This window comes from Aspergillus ambiguus, assembly GCF_047715705.1.
Source record: "Aspergillus ambiguus strain CBS 117.58 unplaced genomic scaffold BDV59scaffold_6, whole genome shotgun sequence".
NCBI classification, from domain to species: Eukaryota; Fungi; Ascomycota; class Eurotiomycetes; order Eurotiales; family Aspergillaceae; genus Aspergillus; species Aspergillus ambiguus.
In genome coordinates this window covers 363,010-381,450 of record NW_027395519.1, presented here as the reverse complement: position 1 = coordinate 381,450, position 18,441 = coordinate 363,010, and the positions used below count along the sequence as shown (strand labels likewise).

General features: G+C 49.1%; 6 protein-coding genes across 6 annotated transcripts; 2 read left to right on the top strand and 4 right to left on the bottom strand.

Moving 5' to 3' along the window:
- Positions 1-2,177: 2,177 nt before the first annotated feature.
- Positions 2,178-4,873, bottom strand: BDV59DRAFT_172988 (zinc-coordinating transcription factor SFP1). Its single transcript, XM_073688812.1, has 4 exons — positions 3,996-4,873; positions 2,836-3,886; positions 2,387-2,779; positions 2,178-2,321 (listed from the first exon to the last, which is right to left on the bottom strand). The coding sequence occupies exons 1-3, from the start codon at positions 4,331-4,333 to the stop codon at positions 2,471-2,473; spliced, it is 1,698 nt and encodes a 565-aa protein (XP_073550466.1). The 5' UTR covers positions 4,334-4,873; the 3' UTR covers positions 2,178-2,321; positions 2,387-2,470.
- Positions 4,874-8,244: 3,371 nt separating this feature from the next.
- On the bottom strand, positions 8,245-8,691 carry BDV59DRAFT_199691 (uncharacterized protein; the record flags this gene model as incomplete). The annotated part of the gene is made up of 1 exon (XM_073693400.1): positions 8,245-8,691. The coding sequence occupies one exon, from the start codon at positions 8,689-8,691 to the stop codon at positions 8,245-8,247; it is 447 nt and encodes a 148-aa protein (XP_073550465.1).
- Positions 8,692-9,224: 533 nt separating this feature from the next.
- dus3 (tRNA dihydrouridine synthase DUS3) lies at positions 9,225-11,767 on the top strand. The gene is made up of 3 exons (XM_073688811.1): positions 9,225-9,578; positions 9,635-11,515; positions 11,573-11,767. The coding sequence occupies exons 1-3, from the start codon at positions 9,367-9,369 to the stop codon at positions 11,652-11,654; spliced, it is 2,175 nt and encodes a 724-aa protein (XP_073550464.1). The 5' UTR covers positions 9,225-9,366; the 3' UTR covers positions 11,655-11,767.
- Positions 11,768-11,929: 162 nt separating this feature from the next.
- BDV59DRAFT_191631 (IucA/IucC family siderophore biosynthesis protein) lies at positions 11,930-13,859 on the bottom strand (the record flags this gene model as incomplete). Its single annotated transcript, XM_073691929.1, has 7 exons — positions 11,930-11,974; positions 12,033-12,380; positions 12,420-12,486; positions 12,532-12,746; positions 12,781-13,221; positions 13,290-13,390; positions 13,451-13,859. The coding sequence occupies 7 exons, from the start codon at positions 13,857-13,859 to the stop codon at positions 11,930-11,932; spliced, it is 1,626 nt and encodes a 541-aa protein (XP_073550463.1).
- A 1,267-nt stretch (positions 13,860-15,126) lies between these two features.
- BDV59DRAFT_172982 (putative BAP31 domain protein) lies at positions 15,127-16,850 on the top strand. The gene is made up of 4 exons (XM_073688810.1): positions 15,127-15,402; positions 15,557-15,691; positions 15,760-15,863; positions 15,940-16,850. Exons 1-4 carry the CDS (start codon positions 15,382-15,384, stop codon positions 16,313-16,315), a joined length of 636 nt encoding a protein of 211 aa, XP_073550462.1. The 5' UTR covers positions 15,127-15,381; the 3' UTR covers positions 16,316-16,850.
- A 413-nt stretch (positions 16,851-17,263) lies between these two features.
- BDV59DRAFT_172981 (uncharacterized protein) lies at positions 17,264-18,209 on the bottom strand. Its single transcript, XM_073688809.1, has one exon. It carries the CDS (start codon positions 18,035-18,037, stop codon positions 17,345-17,347), a length of 693 nt encoding a protein of 230 aa, XP_073550461.1. The 5' UTR covers positions 18,038-18,209; the 3' UTR covers positions 17,264-17,344.
- Positions 18,210-18,441: the final 232 nt, after the last annotated feature.

The following is an 18,441-nucleotide window of genomic DNA, read 5'->3' as shown; positions in this document are numbered from 1 at the left end:
CTGACGTTAGCGTCGTTATCCCGACAATCGACGTCTCGGAAGATCTGATCCCTCGGCTCCAAACAATGCTCGCTAACCAACCCCGGGAGATGATTATTGTCACAACGACTTCTCTTGTCGAGAGATTAAAAGCCATTCTTCAGCAATTATTGCCAGATGGTAGGAATACTTTACTAAGGGTTCTAGATGTCCCACAGCCGAATAAAAGAAATCAGATGGTTTGTGGGATCCGAAACGCCACAGGAAACATCATAGTCTTTGCTGATGACGATGTCTTCTGGCCGCCAACTCTTCTCAAATATCTCTTAGCTGGCCTGGAAAATGACCCCAGAGTTGGCGGTGTCGGGTCGCTTCACCAAGTCTATGGCTTGGGTAGTCGGCCACGAGCGGCAATTACAATGTGGGAGGCATTGGCCGCACGACGGCTGAATCGGCGCAACTCTAGTATAAGTGCAGCTGCATATATTGATGGTAATGTGCACTGCCTCTCTGGACGTACTGTGGCCTATAGATCCATTATCCTGAAAGATGAACGGTTCATTTCTGCATTTATCAACGAATGCTGGCTGGGGCACCATCGCCTCCATTCCGGGGACGATCAAGCAATTACCAGATGGCTGTTTACCCAAGGATGGTCTACCCAAATCCAAACTGCGCCCGAGGCAGTAATTGCAACTACGGCACTTCCTAACAGGAAGTTCGTAAATCAGTTGTTGCGCTGGAGTCGTAATGCACAACGATCGCGGCTGAAGCGACTGCAAAATCCGAGACGCTTGTGCACGTAAGTTGGTATCGGATTTCAAAACTGACTAACAGCACAAGGTACCCTTACCTGGCTATCTCAACATTGAAAGCAGTATGTCGACCAATACTTATTATATGGCAGGTAGTGTTGCTGTGGCAAGTGTTCATGAAACCGTCATCTGGTCAGGCGGAAGCTATACTACCTTCAAGGTGAATAAGGAATATCAATCCCTGGATAATATTGCACACTGTACTAATTAGTTCATGAATCATAGATATCTAATCCCGTTGACTCTCTTGCCCTCTATTGTTAGAAATGTACGATACGCCATGGAAAATCCGTGGTGGTGGAAGTATATTTGGGCTCAATTGTTTCTGGAATGGCCAGGGGTTGCGTTACTAGATATATACAGCTCTGCAACACTTCATATTGTAGGTCTAATGTTGCAGCTTTACATCATCAAATATATACGCTAATCATATATAGACAGGCTGGGGCTCACGAAACGTCTAGAGGCGTGTCCGTTGAAACTTTAAGATGCTATGCTGAAAAAGGCAGTGAAAAAAATGGAACTAGTTGTGCAGTGCTCGCTGGAATCTGAGAGCTAAGCAGTTTATATTTTTTTTTTTGGTCTCCTTAGTCGGAGTTAGTTACAGTATGTCCGCAGAAATTTCTGCATTCAAAGTTGGCGATAATGTCCTAGAGTACTACGTCTCAGGGAAGCGTTGATAGGATTCATTCTTCATTCTCTGATCGAATTCTATATAGACATCGAGAGTGATCTTTTTTTCGACTTTCTCCTCCGGTTCGGTTCTCCTCTTTCTAGTGTCTCTTACCCCGAGAGTGCTCCTAGGTCTCTTCAGAGTGTCGGCATCTGGCGACGATCGTTTTGACTGCCCCTCGTTTCAAGTCAATTCCAATTCTCCGGAGTTCTTGGATTGGATCATCCGGCCTTCCGGACGATTTGCAAGTTGGGAGGAGTCGGTATCACCCGGAATGCAGAACTCGGCAATGTCTGATGGAAGAACGAGAGATGCGAGGAAGCAACGACGAGTCGGTATAGGAAGCAGGGCTTTGAAAGTTAAGGGACATAGTAAGTAGGATGCCTTCCTAACCTCTAGAAATCACTCTGGATTGTCCTGAAAGTGCAGGCTTCGTAACATTCCCAAATGAGTAATCGTCTTTTAGTCAATCTAATAGACTATAGACTCTGCCACTACCTAGAACTACGTTATCTCGGCGCAAGCCAGCTACTGCCTTGGTGTTGTACCGCAACGGAAGTTTGCTGAAAGCGACCACGCTCGCCAGGTCGATCCGGAACTGTGTCTATGACAGATAGCTCCTGGAATACATTGTTCATTTGCTGTAAGGCCTTTCTCTCGATGGCCGTACTATCATAACATAGGTAGTATGAAGGGCTCGCTGCGAGCTGGCGGTAAAATATATATGTATACTCCAATGGGCTCAATTATATAATGACTATTATTACACATACTTGATAAAACTGGCAGGCTTTTAGTGCGTGTGTGGACCGTCCGGCGGAAACAAGGATTTAGACTCCAGTCTTATCTAGAACCTACGCAGGGAAGAAGTATGCGTCAGCGAAAACCATTGCGTCAGTGAAAGCTATCAAGCACTTACTACGGGGCATAGCAAAATTACTCGGGCGTTGTCGTAAACGTTCCGTCACATGTCATTCTTTAAAACAACCAACATCCAATCCACTTATTCTGGAGCGTCGCTAAAATTTAGGCCAGCCCCAGCAACATTAATATTCTGTCCTTGCATGACACCCCCACCGAACGGGAGGTTGCGGCCGGCAGCTAATTGGAACTCGGGGTTGCAGGGTGGCGAGTGCGACTTGTGGTATTTCAGACCATTAAGGTTCTTGTAACGCTTGCCACACACCTCGCAGCGGTACGGCTTCTCCTTCTCCATGCCCAGGGTACCAGGATATGGCGTCGACGTTTCCGGATTGACTATTGAGAAGGTTCCGTCCGCGTTGTCATGCAGCTGTTGGTTGTTGTGACCGTGCTAGAGGATGGTTAGACACCGACCATCGCGTAGTAATAACACTTGATAGTACTTACAGCTTTGTGATACTTCAGTCCATTCTGGTTCTTGTATGCCTTTTCGCAACCGATGACTGGACAACGGAAGGGCTTCGGTTCTTCGTTGGGAAGCAAAGCTGTGGTATCGGGGACCCCAGCGAGCAGTTGTTGCTCCCGGATGCGCCGGGCGATTTCGCTGTTCGGGCCATACTGTGCTCCACTGAGCTTGAAATGCGCATTTGGAGTGTTGATACCACCAGTAGGGCTGAACAGGCGTTTGGCCGGTTCGTCAATACATAGGTCCACCATGTCATTATTACTCGAGAACCGAGAGAATTGCGACTGTGACTGCATCATTGGATTTTGCATGGACAAATCGCCAAAGCCGCCCAGCATGCTCTCGTCGAGTTCTGCTGGGGTCCCCGGTGCAGAGGAATCCGGTGTACTGCGGAACTGAGAGGTCTGGAGAGGATTCGCCATCAGGGTAGGCGTGTTCACGGAGGAGACAGTCGGATTATTTTGCAGAGACAGTGGACGTCCCGAGCCCACCGGCGTGCCGGGCTGTGACCCCTTGAAGCCCTGGTGGTTCGAAAGCATGGAAAGATTCAAGTGCGGGGTGCGTTGGTTCGAGTTTCCAAATGGGGCCTGACTTCCTTCGCGAGACTGGGGGGAGAACATCTGCGAGGCATCATTATCGCCCATGGGCTCGTCGAGCTCCATATCATCCATGGTGTCGATGTCAACATGCTGCGGTGGAGTCTGTATGCTCTGGTTCAACTTCCGCTGCATATCGATCGTCCGGTCAGGCTGCATGCCACGAGGTTGGCTGTTATTCTGCTGGCTCTGTTGTTGGGCAATCGCCGCAGCCATAGCTGCGCGGGTGTCAGCTTGGCTCGGGCGATGACCCTGGTGGGGCGACTTGGTGGCGTGGGCTTCTTCGTAGTGTTGTAGGAGGTCGTGGAGGCCGGGGAGAGTCACTCCGCAGCAGGAGAAGTCACGCATGAAGTCGGCTTCCAGCTTTGGTAGATAAGAGGATGAGTGGAAAGAAGGCGATTGGAATGTGAAAGGGGATGTGCCAGCCATGATAATCCTAGCAAACGCGTTAGTCGCCATCCACGGTGGTCGGAAAACGGTCGCTCGGCGCAATCGGCGCAACGGCAGAACATGAGCGAACTCGAAGCGACGTGGAAATGACTTACTCGTCTCGTATAAAACTACCCACCGATATTCCACCCCAACTCATTCCATTAACCAAACTTCCCGCCAGGGACTCTCGTCGCTGCTTATCGCGGTTGGATCCGGATACAGAAATGGGTTTTGTCCCGCTGCCCCATTGTGCGGTACCTGCGCCAATGGAATCCTTTCGAGGAGGAGGAGCTTTGAACATATTGATAGCGGCGCCGTTGGCATGAGAAACGCTACCCGACCGCTCACCGGCTTTTTGTAGGGCAGAGGTTAGGTTGGAAGCCTGCTGGCCCGGGGGCGAGACGGAAGTCTGGCGAGTGGCGATGTCAAGCGGAGCCGCGGTCCCGTTCATCGTGTCGGCGACCAACTACAGGGTAGAATGAGACAAGGGAAGTCGATAGGTACCTGTTCCCTAAGGAAGGGAGCAGAGGAAGGCGAAGGAGCGTCGTTGGAGGAGGAACGAATTTCGAAGTCGCGGAGAAACCGAGACCTTTTCCCTATCCGGTGGTTGCGCGACTGTACCGCCAAACCCGAGGGGGATGGTAAACGGGATGCGTTGTGGCCCGGGAGGAGGCGCGATGGAAGACACCAGTGAGGGGAGGCTGGCGAAGGTGAAGAGCCGAAGACAGGAGAGTCGAATCAACAGACTCTAGCATTAAGGAGCGAAAGCCTCGAGAGAGAGGTGTAGTTGTGGGCGGGATCGCACAGAGTCCACCCTCGGATATTGTCCCGCTTTGGCTGCGGAACCGTGACGGATTCGGGAAAAGTGGCGGGAGGTATTACAAAGAGGACGACACCCGGGAAGAGATCACCAGGGAGGTAGAAAGGATATGGGAAGTGATAGAGACAGTGTGTATAGAATGGGGGATGAGGAATGCAGTGGGAAGAAGAGAAGAGGTGAGGAAGAGAGAGATGAGACGATGAGATGATGAGGCAACTGGCAGGTCCCGTGGTAATTACCTAAGGCGATGCGTATTGTTACGCCGTCAGTGACGGTAAACGCGGTGCTGGAGGCGGCCCCTACACGTAATAACCGGTAATAACGGAGTAATCATCTGAAACGAGCTTGACTAATGGGAACTCCGGTCACGGGAGTTGACTCATGTACTCCATCATGATGACATGACTTCACGACCTTCATTAAAGCACGCGAGTGTCGTCTCGATGTAGGTAGGTACATCCAGTACGTCCTCCACGATTGTCACCTAATAGCTTTTCGACCGACGAAGACCGTCCGAAGCGGTGGATTTGATGACGCTGCTTGCGATCTGCCTGTTCCAAATTGTCGGCTTCCCCTAGGTAAGGTTAGTCGTTAGGTGTTCCGAGGGGCTGTCACTGTACCATACGGTGACAAGCCGTCATAAATATGGCGGCGTATCGCCTGGATGGCCCCATCACAGGTACCCTAGGTACTGCGTACAACCATCGTCTTTCGCCGACTCTGTCCGCCTCCGAATCAACAAGTTTTTGAGAAAGTATAGGTAACAGAGAATCGGTCTATGCTCGGAAAGGCTGATGTGTTCGCATGCCTTGCGTCATGGATATTAGCCGAAGCAATTCGCCCAGGTCGGAATTGTATCATGTAGCGTTGAAAAGAGAGAACAACAGATGGATGCAAGGCCATGCATCCCGACACCCTACATTGGAATCCCTCCACAGACACTCGATGGATGCAATGTACCGCCGTTACTTCGGATCTTCAGGGACCCCCGAGTAGTCCCAACCATATCTGAGCGGATATCTGCATTGCAGCATGTCCTACAAAACAATCTAGACCCGTTGAACCGGTCTATACTTTTCTCTCAACCGACTCGATAACCAGCGGATCATGCGGTTGAGAATCTAATCTGCTGCGAACTGAGGTTAACTCGAGCGATAAGCCTACATTCCTTACACCGTGCATTCCTTATCAATCGTGAACCCTACCCCGCAGTGGTCATATCGCCAACTGTCTCGTCGTGGCGTCATCCGTATGGTAGACCGAATTGGCGGTCTGGAGGAATCAGCCAAGATCGTCCTCGATCCTCTTCTCATCTACGGAGTAACCCATGCGCCTCGTAACTTTGCATCGTGGGGTTTTCTCTCTGCTCGTTTGGAAATTGGGGACCTCCCGTCTTATGCGGTTTAAGGTTAACGACCATCACTGCCTTTATCGAATAAATCTAAAACTATCCATGGCAGGGGGGATGGTCCATCGCCCACCGCTGTACTTCGTAATCAACCGCGGCGGTTTCCACGATGTATTGTCCGACACTTACCTCCCTGTGGATATTGCTCGATGTCGGCAAAAAAAGTGACCAAGTGTTTTCTTTTTCTGTTGTTTCCCGAGTGGCAAACCCCTGAAGGCTCCCGATCAGGAAAACCCAGCCATCGCAACGGCATCTCCGTTTCAGGGGGGCTGGGCAAATGCACTCGTGCATCCTCCAAGTAAGGAGGGCAGTGGAGAATGACCTTTCAACAACACTGATCCTACTCTAATTAACCTCATAGACATCTACCTTCTTAGCTGTACGAGAACTACGCCATACGTATGACATCACAAATAGAATATAGTGGGAGCCCCTTAGATCAGGCGGAGCACAGATCACAATCCAAAAGTTCTGTCCAACCATGCAGGGACGGCTTCAAGATGTCATGATGCATTGTGACACGCCATGTTCGCCGGCTCTAGGACATTTGAACATGGATCTAAGTTGATACTCTCCGCGTTCTGTATCCATCGCCGCAGCGGCTTGTGCTGTGCATGAAGGGGGCTGTGGATATATCAGATCCCGCCGTGGCAGGAGATCTGTCCATCCGGAAAGCGCCCTCCGCAAGAAGCAAGCCATGGACACCGAGCTGTCCTCAGCGTCTTGTGATCGGGACGCCAAGATCCAATCTACTGCACGGGAAATGTGCCATTGGCTTTATCTAGGCACAGATCGGCAAGGGCCATCGATTGCTGAACGGCGGACAGTCGTTGAGGGATGGGATCATGGGGCAAGGGAAAGCAATAGATCACTTTTGGGCCCCGAGTCGGCTCAGCGACGCACCCGACACCACCGTTTGGATGGCTAAAAAGGGGCGTACGGCGTAATTTCTGGATCCCAAGAAAATGAGACCGTGGAGTGGGTGGAGAAAAGCGCCGGGCAGCAACAACCTGAACCACCACCGACAACCGACGATGGGTCGTTCTTGGCAAGGAGCTGCTTCCATTCGTTGGGTTCTTCTAGAAAAGCGCGAGAGCCGAATCGAAGAAAGTAGGCCCATTAGGGAGTGGAGTTCACATACCCACTGCGTAATCTTACCTACCACCGGGGCTGGCGCGGGTATCGTCCTGTATGGGTCGTAATCCGTTACCCCGTCAGATACCTCAATACGCCAACGTTACCAAACGAAAACAGCAGGGACTGGACGACATCATCGTCAACTCGTCCTACAATCTAAACCTTAGATCTTTACTACATGCGGCGCCACTGCCGGTAGACCGCTATCCGGCTGCTACCCTAATCATTCAGGAATGGCCACGAGGTGTTTTCGGCCATGATTATGCTGCTGGCTTCGGTCTAGAAAAGTATATTGCTTGTCGTCGCTAGATTTTATGGTGTACCTGTCTAGGGAATAACTATCCATGTACAAGTGGAGAGTGCAGCAACTAGGTTGATCTGGGAAGCATACAGTATGCTAGTAGGGCTAACAGCATGATTGACAAGTCGATTATATTAACTGTATCTCTAATGTCTTCAAAAGCTGCCCATGGCAAGTATGAAGTGTCAAGGAATTGACTTCATGTGCCTGTCCCGGGAGCCTGGATGATGCGTTCACGTGCAATCTTATTGCCATCCGAAGTACATACGTTTTAGTTAAAAGCTTACCCTTCTATAACGCATTTAACCATGGAGTACCCTCCAAGTGGGTAGTAGCTAATTAATACTTATGGTGATTTCCCTGTGAATTAAATGTTCGCCTTTAGTGGTTTGTTATCAAGTGGTGATAGGATGGTTACCATCAGGATAGAGAGCGCCTGGCTAGGTATTCTAGCATGCGAATATGCCCTACTCAACCTGTGATTCCCATTAATATGAGTTTGTCCAGTTGTTTACAATACCCTGCCCTTTGTGACTGAATCCCTGCTCACAACTAAGGAAACAAAGACGACCTCGCCGTGCGATTCGAGAATGAACCTCTTACCACCACCACTAACCCGATCTAGTATCGTAAGATCCCACAGGAAACCGCCTCTATGTAGCCAGATGCAGGATGTGTAGACTCTATCGCCTGCGACTAGATGACCCATTCATCAGCATACGCCAGAAAATCAAGATAGCAGTTCAGTAGTATAGTAGTTTTATACCTAAACGCACGCCGAACCCGCCGCCATTGTGCCTTTCTTTGTCTGGATTCGCTCCCGTGCGCCCTCAGGTGTTTCTCATATTCCAGGAACCAGAAAAAGAAGCCTTCGAAATAGAAGACCGCCATGTCGAACTCTTCCTCGTTCAATTTACATTCTGTTTCCTTCGCATAGGACGACACCAGTCTCTTGAGCACGCAGTCCTGAGCTTTTTGGAAACGAGCGCGTTTCAGATGGCTGCGGATTCCACGCATGTAACTGTTGATATCGAAGTCATAAATGAGATGGGGGATCAGCCAATGGAGGGTTCTCGGAGAAGACTCGAACTGTGCGGGGTGGGCGCGTTTAAAGGCGCGCAGGGCTTCTTCTGATTGACTCATGGTATTGTGGTAGGTAAAGCATATAGTGAGGTTAAATTGGTAGAGCAGTGATCATACGAGGGCGTAAATGGTGTCCGATGAGGTAGGAAGGTACCTAGGGAACCGGTCGGATTGGAGGGGCTAGAGGGAAGTAAAGGAGAAAGTAATAAAGATGAAAAGATGATAGAGACTATTTCTTTATGGGAATTCACTGGCTAAGGACCCTTTGACAATATCTGAGTTATTCAGAAGCAGAAGACTTATTATGAGATACTGCTTCCTTTGCGAGATATGACAGTGTTGGAACAGAACTACTTATTGGGATTCCAAAAGACTCAGTAATATGATATAAGCTAGCTATGTCGTTCATCCAATACTGCCAGAAATCCATATGCGAAGACATGAATGTGTCAACATGTACTGTATACTCCAGTCCTTCCTCAGGCACCAACAGACCCCACAAGCCCCACTGGACAAACGGTGCAAACTGCCGTTCCTCTCCGCCTTTGAGGGGCGGCGAACAGGATCAAATTTTTGACCGCAAACCTGAATCTCAAAAAGGCTCTGTCGCATGCTCTAGACATAGACAGCCTTGTTTCTGAAAGGAATTAAGATTGCAGAAGTCCCTATTTACCGTCAATCTTCAACCCACAGTGAACGGCCTGTACGCTTCCGCGACTTACGGCGGTCTTGACGATGCACTCCGCAGCCAACGACGGGCAAGAACCGGCTACTGGAGGGGCTCCAGCGCCATTGCATGAACCCCAGAATGGCGCTCCCACTACTGAGAATACTGGAGAGCCGCCTTTGAAGAAGGCGAAGCTGGACGAGCCGTCTGCGTCCAATGGTGAACCCCAAAGTGACCGCATTCCTCCCCGCAAGAAGGGCGTTGCTCCAATTAAGGCGGAGTATGTACACTGAGGCGTCGTTCACTTCGAATTTGCTGACCATCTCTCTTACCCAGGTATCTGATCCATACTTCGCAGGCTGAGCCTATACCGGAAGGAAATACAGACGACGCGGCCGAAGCGGCGCATCACGAGGAACGCGAGGACGACAAGAAGAAGAAGAAACCGAAGGTCAAGGGCCAGAACACGAACCGGTCTTTTGGGAACTTCCAGGACGAGAAGGGCCTTTGCTCAAGCAGAACATTTGCGCCTGAATTCTCCCCGGGAGAGTGCAGATTCGGCGACTCCTGCCGCTTCGAACACGACCTGCGCACTTATCTGAAAGAGCACAAGCGCGAGGATCTTACCACCTTTGGCGGCGTGTGCCCCATCTGGGATGCCCGCGGAAAATGCTCTGGGGGGTGGAAGTGTCGGTTCGTTGGCTCTCACATGACCGAACGTGACACTCCGGACGGAAGAAAGGAATTGGTTCTAGTCGAGGATGAGGAGAGGAAGAAGAAGGCTGCGCGCCTGGTACCTCATGCCAACGATGATGGAATTGCCAATGTTGTCTCGGTGGAGAATAGGAACGCAATGTCTAGAAAAAGAGTCCAGACTCCCCGCGCCGATGCCTACTCGACCTGGCTGGACAAGACTACCAGGCAATTAGAGAAGAATCTGCACGGGAGACACCAGAATGACGGGGGCAGAGTCGAGTTAACACAAGAGGAGAAAGATGAACAGAGGGCTTCCTATACCGAACCTCCCTTCCTACCTTCGGAGAAGCGACGCCTATACTTCGGCCCCGAGACCCCCACGTTGGCTCCCTTGACTACGCAGGGTAATCTACCCTTCCGGAGACTCTGTGTAGAACTGGGTGCCCAGTTAACCTACTCCGAGATGGCGATGAGCATGCCTTTGATCCAAGGATCTAAATCTGAGTGGGCCTTGTTGAGATCCCACGAAACTGAAATGACGCCCCCAACCATCTCCCCAGGTGACGACGTTGTTCAAGGTTACGATAACTCCAAGGACATGAAGTTTGGTGCTCAGATTGCCGCCAACAAAGCCTGGCAGGCATTGAAAGCCACAGAGGTGCTGTCTAAATTTACTCCCAACCTCCGTGTCATCGACTTGAACTGCGGTTGCCCCATCGACCTTCTCTTCCGAGAGGGAGCTGGATCTGCGCTTCTTGAGCATCCATCCAAACTGGAGAAGATTCTCCGTGGCATGAATGCGGTGTCAGAAGAGATCCCCATTAGTGTCAAGATCCGCCTTGGAGTGCGGGACAATGCCCCCAACGCTCAGAAACTTGTCGAACGTCTGGTTCTCGGTGGACATGAATCTCACTTGCTTGACGTTGGGCCGTCCGGAACAGCCGCGATCACTCTCCATGGGCGTAGCAGACAGCAACGATACACAAAGCAAGCCGACTGGGGCTATATCGCCGAAACTGCCGCTCTTATCAAAAACTTCAACAAGCGGAAAGATGAGCTCACAGACACCATTCGCGAACCGGATGCACGCATGCTGCCAAACGGCGGCAAGGTCTATTTCCTCGGAAATGGAGACTGCTTCTCTCACGTTGATTATGACGACCATATCAACAATGCCGGCGTTGACAGCGTGATGGTAGGTCGAGGAGCATTGATCAAGCCTTGGCTCTTTGAGGAGATTCAAGCCGGCCAGTACCTGGATAAATCTGCATCCGAGCGTTTGTCCCTTGTCGAGAAATTCGCCAAATACGGTCTTGACGTGTGGGGCTCCGACGAATTCGGTGTCAGCACCACGCGTCGCTTTTTGTTGGAATGGTTGAGTTTCCACCGGCGGTATGTGCCCGTCGGGTTGCTCGAGTACCTTCCACCAAACATCCAGGATCGCCCGCCAGCCTGGAGAGGGAGAAATGAGATGGAGACCCTGCTTGCCAGTGATCATTACAAGGACTGGATCAAAATCACGTAAGTATTTTGAGACTATTTCCTGCGTGTCTGCCTATTCTGACTGATCGTTTACAGGGAGATGTTCCTCGGACCGGCAAACAAAAATTTCAAGTTCGAACCCAAGCACAAGTCTAACGCCTATGAAACAGAGGGGTAGATACGCAGTTTGAATAAACATTGTAGACACGCATCGGCGATAACCAAAACTATGTATATAAGACTTACAAGTAGATTCGATATCTACAAGACATGAATGGTATTCTGATTGTCCATATTGGACTCCGTTCTATTAGTCGCTAGAATTATATGGCTACGTTCTAGGCATGTAACTTATCACTTCGCTAAAAGCCTTAGCCGGGCAAAAGTCAATCTTTGTAGTCATGCATATAGTCCATATAGTCAGTCGTGTGATAGAGCCGCCAAAGACGTAAGTCAGGTGTACCGTACGAGAGGATTGGGAACATCTCTGTCGACGTTCTTCGTTGCAAAATAATCATCAGAAGTATTCATCCTTATGTCAAGTAGCGATACTTACCCGTTTTCCTTCGAGTTCCATACTCATGAGACATTTAAAGGGAACTACATCTCTTAAGAAGTAGTCACGGAAACCGCTTTCGTCGACGGTCTTCGTTTTCAATAATTCACATAGTTCTGTTCGAACGACTGCCCATGCACCATGCCTCTCCAGGCGCAATCCATAGATCAGACTTGCGATGTGAGACAAGCAATGGCTCATGATATCCCACACAGACTCGAGATCATCCGTTAACGTAGCGCTTCCTGGAAACTCCCAGGAAAGGTCAAACCCTTGCTTCTGAAGAGTCGGCCTGTGGAACTTTACGCCATTGAAGTCGCGAACAGCAAAGCCCTTTATGTCGTGAGTCTCTCGGCAAATACGTACCAGGGTATTTTACGCGTGGACCCATAACGAGATTCCATGATGTATCAATGGATGAAGGACCAGTCTTAACAATATTTTCACGTAGCTTCTGGCAATGAGATGATATAAGTCCAAGCAAGATAGATTAGCTCACCTTTCGTACCATTCCTTTCTTGCCTCAGCCGTATCCAGATTGAACAACTTCTCCGCATGCGTTCTTCCATCAGAAAGTTGCCTCTCAAGCAACGTGGCCACTACAATGAGTGCCTCGTTGTTGTCTCTCGCCCTTGGTTCTGGATCTTCGCGAAGGATGCAACCTAGTTGCTTTGCCACATCGGAGTCATCCCGATTTCCAGAAACAGCAGCTACCTCTTTCAGGACCCAAAGATCGCTTGGAAACTACCTTGGCAAGAAGATCAGTGATACCTAACCCTTGCGCTGCCGTCCATGGTGTGATCATGCGGAACGCAGAAGTTATTTGGCATGCAAGAGAGAACTTCATATGATATTGGAATTCCAACTCAGGGCAAAGCGTAATGGTCCGCATGGATGCTTGGGCCTTAGCAGCCCCAGACACCTCTTTTAAGGGAATGGAACCTGGGTAAAAATGGAGAATGACAGGAAGCTGTTGAGTTAAACATGGAACAGTTATTCTGTCGTCATTGTCCTGCTTTTCTATACATAGTCTCCTGAGGAGGGGCTGGAGGGTCGACTCGAAGGCACCAGTCAAGCGTACGTCGCGACGAGGTATAGCGACGAATGTAAGAGAAGGTGCTCTCATCTTCGGAATATCCTCTGGAACAACAGGCTCCAATAGCGGATGCGTCCAGCAAAGCCTGTGGAACTGATTTTGTAGAGACTCTAGTTAGCAGCTTGCATCAGCCTTCGGAGGGGGGTCCTATAAAGTGATACCGGATGCGTTGGATGTCCGAACACCTGAGATTGTTCCCAAGCAATCAGAGGAGACTGCAATGTCGGCAAGCACCATTTTATGCTCATCTCCATCCATTTTTCTATGATACTTTTAGCCATGTTCTCCGAAGCCATTTCCCTGTCACAAATTCCGATCTCACCTTGGTTTTCCGTCGACAATTGCAGTTGGCGGGTAATCCTTTCGAGGACTGGCGCTTCCACAGTATTTTTAAGCCATACAGAAATAAAACGGAAGACAATGCTGGGATGTGACTCGTCTCTCTCAGACATTCCGTCCACAAGGATAACCGGCGGTTGAAGGCATTCTGGTCGCAGGATAGGAAGAACTCGGTCGCAACTAATATCGACGAGTGTGTCATAGCGAGTACTAATCTTAACCCACCTTTCGTTCATACTACTCGTGTTGGCATCAAAATGCAGGATTTGGATTTCGCATTTGGACCCAAAATCAGTGAGTTCTGCAATTGCCAATCCCTCATTTACCAGTCGGGCTAGTAGCCGTTTGGTTGTCTCGAACCAACTAGCGGTTTTGAGGGAAGGAAAAGTCATTGTAAAATCAGATTAAAATTAAATCCCTTATTGAGTTCTGTGGGAAGAGATGTTCTATGCCTACGAAAGCCCTGCAATGAAATTTGCACGGTTTTTATATGGTCAGGAACAAGATGGGAAGACCAACATCGAAGCGATGTGGGCCAATCGACTCACAGGCGTGTATGCAATATGCATGTACTAACACGTAGGCAGCTCCGTAGTACATATACTCACGAATGAGCTCATCAAGATGAGATTTTGCATGATGAGTACCAGTCAGAACTCACTTTTTCAAGTCCAGGTGTGGACAACATTGAACAATGAGAAGTCGCGTATACCAAGACTCCTTCATAGCCAAGCACATCTCAACAATGCCCATTTATGGAAATAGATCGCCAGTGTAGATTGAAATGCAATCAAATAGGGATCCTGTAAGGCCTATTAGTAAGGAGGCCATGGCGCAGATTTTGATCAAACACGGCGCCGATGCGTTTATTACTGACAAGCGGGCGGTCTGCATCGAATATTGCTTCATGTAATGGCTTCACGGTTGTAGCGCTACCCCTGATCGCGAACGTAGTAGATCCTTTGGCTACAAATGGGAATTGGTGGAGGCCATCACACGCCAGGTTGAGGACAGCATCGAGTTTTCGTTGCTGTAAAGAAAGGTTTGACCGTGCTGCACTATGCAATATGGCAGATTATCACTGGGGAAACTCCCCATCAGAATCCGGAATGATCTGAGGTGGTGGAAAGTAGCCGTCTTCTGGCCACTATCGATGAGCCCTGAGGTTCGCGGGTAGAGACAGTAAAGAAAACCCCTTCCCAACCATTTGCGATTATGGTAGTAGCTAAGAAGGGGTGTAAAGTCCTCGCGAGCCTATTTGTCTTTTATGGCTGAGAGCTCTATAACAGTAGAGTTGATTGCAGACGGGTTCCATATATAATATGACGGCATATCATCCATCAAGCCTCAGATCCAGCTTCTTACCTATAGAACTTTCGGGTTCCGCGCCCTGAGTTTCGGCAGGGCAAAGCAGCGGTTGGTAAATGTCAAACAATTGACACAGTCATAATTCAAGTAGCTTATCAATTGATAGTGATCATCGAAGCTCTCTTTAGCCTCTGAACACCCATGCATCTTGATCGTACTGTGTACATGTATACATACGCTAGTAAATTGCACGTGATCCTATATTAGTCATTGTATATATCACGTGCAGGAGCTCCCGGCGGTGATGACGTCTTCCTCAGACCGACGCCGCAGAAAGACCACCTCGCTCCTCTTGCTCCCAGCCAACTCCAACCGGTGACCTCATTCCTGGCTCCGACTACCTTTTCGGTCTCTAGTCTCAGGCCTGCGGGTATAAATCTCGACTTGTCTGTCCTCTACCTGAGCTTTAGTGATCGTCCTTGGCACTCGCCATCTTTTGTTTACATTTTCGAACGACCCCCACTGCTCTGGCAATTGCAGTTCCTACCTGCGCTCCTCATCTACACCCACTCTGTCGGAAGTTGATACCGCATTACAGAGGCCAAGATGACTCTTTACTACAGTCTTGTATGTGCACTAACGCTCTTTCTGCTGGAATCATGTCTGTCGGCTCTTTCAGCCCCCAATACGTTGCAGCCTACGCACTGCGGCCGTCACCACACATATCCCTCAAGGACATGAATTCCGTCTTGCCGACACAAAACTGACTCAATATGTGCAGGTCTTCTGCCTTCTGGTGCTGGAGATGGCGGTCTTCATGGCCCTCATCGTCCCTCTTCCCTTCACCGTTAAGCGGAAGCTGTTTACCTTCATCTCGGAGAGTCCCATAGTAGCGAAAGTACAATATGGAATCAAGGTTGGTTGGCAACAAACCAGTATATCTCCGTCTGCGTCCCTCCAAATTTCTAACCAGTGAGCGGCCAGATCACATTCATCTTCATCCTGATCCTGTTCATTGACAGCGTCAACCGGGTATACCGTGTCCAGCTGGAGGTGGCTGCCTTCCACAAGGAGGGCAGCGGTATGGGGTGAGCTTTCTCCCTTCCCAGCGGCTATCTGCATATTTCCTCTATATGCACCGATACTGACGGTATGCGAATATAGAGCGACTATCGGCACCGACCGCATGGAAGTCCAGGCCCGCAAGTTCTACTCCCAGCGCAACATGTACCTTTGTGGCTTCACGCTCTTCCTCTCTCTGATCCTCAGCCGCACCTACACTATGATCCTTGAAGTGCTCCGTCTCGAAGAGAAGGTCAAGCTCCTCGAGGGCGACAAGAAGGCCGGTGGAAAGGACTCTGCTCGGCTCGCGCAGGCCGGTGATATGGGCGAGATCGGACGGCTGAAGGACGAGCTGGAGAAGAAGAACCGTGACATTGAGACCCTGAAGAAGCAATGCGAGGGCCTCACCCGCGAGTACCATAACCTTGGTGACAAGGTCTCTGGCCAATCGGATGATGGTTCCAAGAAGGACCTGTAAACGAGTTGCTTCTTTTTGTGGCCCATCGCACGAGTGTATGTAGATGGAGGTCTATGTGGCAACTCCGAGCCTTGATTGACTCATGCAGAACAATGTTGAGTTGTTGGGTGGCATGCAAGTGTAAGCGTGTGGTAATGGGGAAAGTGAGAGATGGCGGTATCAAGGGGAGAGACGTTTTCAAGTGTTTCACGGTGGTTTTACTTCGAGGGAAATAGTTAAGAGTTAAATTGGAGGGAAACATTCTCCGTGTGTTTGTTTAGCGCACTTGCATTTGAGCAGCTGCTCTCCATGATACAATTGCTCCTCGGCTACTGTCTCGGCCTACCCAAGTAGGATATCAGATCACGTCCAGTCTGGTATCCACTACATCCTCTAACGGCAACATGTATTTGCTCTGCTAAATACCTTTTCTGTCCAGGAGATATGCATCTACTCTTCCATTGAGTTTTAAGCATTCCTGCCTCTAACTCCTAAAAACTAAGGGATCACATGACAACCGCTGAGGAAAACAGAGATATATACAGACACGTCCCAGTATTAATTGGAACCCATGTTTTATTGTTCCTGCAAAATTCAAGATATTAAATGACTGATTGAACCATAACCTCGAACGCCAGCGGTCACGGCCCACAAACAACGCTTGCTCTAAAACCCAGCTCATGGCATGAGCAAATAGAAGATTCGAGGCCTCCTCTCAAATATGGCCTTTGCCTTCGGTTGACCTTCAGTAGCCGAAAGCACTGATGTACCACAGTGAGTTTGCTCTTTTTCTTGACTTCAACTACTTTGATATTTCCCCATGTACAGTACACCCTCCGTATGAAGCAAGAAAATAATAATTCCTGGGAATTTTTGTATCCTGATTGTCTAGATAGCATTTTCTAAATCCCTCTCGTTACCTGGCCGGAAGCTCTTTTTCATTTTATGTCAATTGCTTTTTTTTTTTCCCTAAGAAAACCCTAAAATCCCTCCACCAGACCAAGGCGAAAATGAATTACGCGACAAGAAAAACTTCATCCACTGATCCAGTCATCCATAGTTGGAGATCTCTAAAAGCGTCAAGGTCATTCTTCTCAAGCGAAATATCCACAGAAGGGTTATGCTAATGATATATTCTTTTCGTTTCGGTATTGCGCAATGACTCTCCAATATACCGACAGCTATCGAAACCAATGAAAATAAGTATACCATTTTCGTCGACATAATGTTTGCGGGGTTGACATCGTTATGTACAAGTCTAAGTGAGTGGAGATGCTTGATGGCGGCTGGGATTTCCTTCAGGTTGCTTTTTATATTCTCTGTCACTAGTTCATGTCCACTAGAGAGAAAAAGGCCCTTGCTTAGACGTAGAGGATTAACTGCTTCGAGCAGCGTAGTTGTATATCGCTGAAAGCACAATCCAGCAACTCGACCATTAGTTTCTTGGTAGCCATAATAAGTCGCAATATTCGGGTGGGGGTCTTTGCGGAGAATCTCGCATGTTTCAATTTCGTGAGAGATTCGCTTTTCGAGATCTCCATCGAGATACGCAAGAAGACTTGGTGTCTTTACGTAGACTGCTGACCAAGCGACCTTGGGTTCCGGTGCTCTATCTTCAGTTCGGATTCGCTCAACATTCTGAAGCTTTCCCAATGTTACTGATAAATGAAAACGATCTGTATATTTACCAGAATATAAGATGCCATCTTTCTTAGCAAAAATTTGGACATAGGAAAACTTCATTTTGCCATCGATTTTTTTGAAGGACTCGTTCTTTTGCACAATCTCCGTGGTAATGACCGTGGGAATTCGGTGGGCTGTATCGGTAGTAGGATTTTGCTGAGGGGAAAAATGTAGACTGAGCCTAAAACGCGCTGGAAATTGATCTAAAGAATTCACCTGCTCAACTTCGGAGATGCTGGAGTGTAAGAAACTGCACATGACTTTGCGGGGAGGCAGAGCCATTCACAAACATGCCTAGGCACCTTCAACTGCTTCGCTCCTGGTCCTTCTATTACAAGGGTACATCTTATATCTGGACCATGACTGGAAATAGGTAACCCTAATATAAGGCCAAAACACATACCCAAAATTTCATCAGAGTCGACAGCATGGTGTTTGAAGAACCGTCCTGACAGGCTATAATC

Coding starts and splice junctions, on each gene's coding strand:
- dus3 (XM_073688811.1), top strand. CDS start 9,367: ATGCACTCCGCAGCCAACGACGGGCAAGAACCGGCTACTGGAGGGGCT. Junction 9,579..9,634: donor GTTGCTCCAATTAAGGCGGA/GTATGTACACTG, acceptor TCTCTTACCCAG/GTATCTGATCCATACTTCGC. Junction 11,516..11,572: donor AAGGACTGGATCAAAATCAC/GTAAGTATTTTG, acceptor GATCGTTTACAG/GGAGATGTTCCTCGGACCGG.
- BDV59DRAFT_172982 (XM_073688810.1), top strand. CDS start 15,382: ATGACTCTTTACTACAGTCTT. Junction 15,403..15,556: donor TGACTCTTTACTACAGTCTT/GTATGTGCACTA, acceptor CAATATGTGCAG/GTCTTCTGCCTTCTGGTGCT. Junction 15,692..15,759: donor AAGTACAATATGGAATCAAG/GTTGGTTGGCAA, acceptor GTGAGCGGCCAG/ATCACATTCATCTTCATCCT.
- BDV59DRAFT_172981 (XM_073688809.1), bottom strand. CDS start 18,037: ATGAAGTTTTCCTATGTCCAAATTTTTGCTAAGAAAGATGGCATCTTA.
- BDV59DRAFT_172988 (XM_073688812.1), bottom strand. CDS start 4,333: ATGAACGGGACCGCGGCTCCGCTTGACATCGCCACTCGCCAGACTTCC. Junction 3,887..3,995: donor GGTAGTTTTATACGAGACGA/GTAAGTCATTTC, acceptor CGCGTTTGCTAG/GATTATCATGGCTGGCACAT. Junction 2,780..2,835: donor GACTGAAGTATCACAAAGCT/GTAAGTACTATC, acceptor ACCATCCTCTAG/CACGGTCACAACAACCAACA.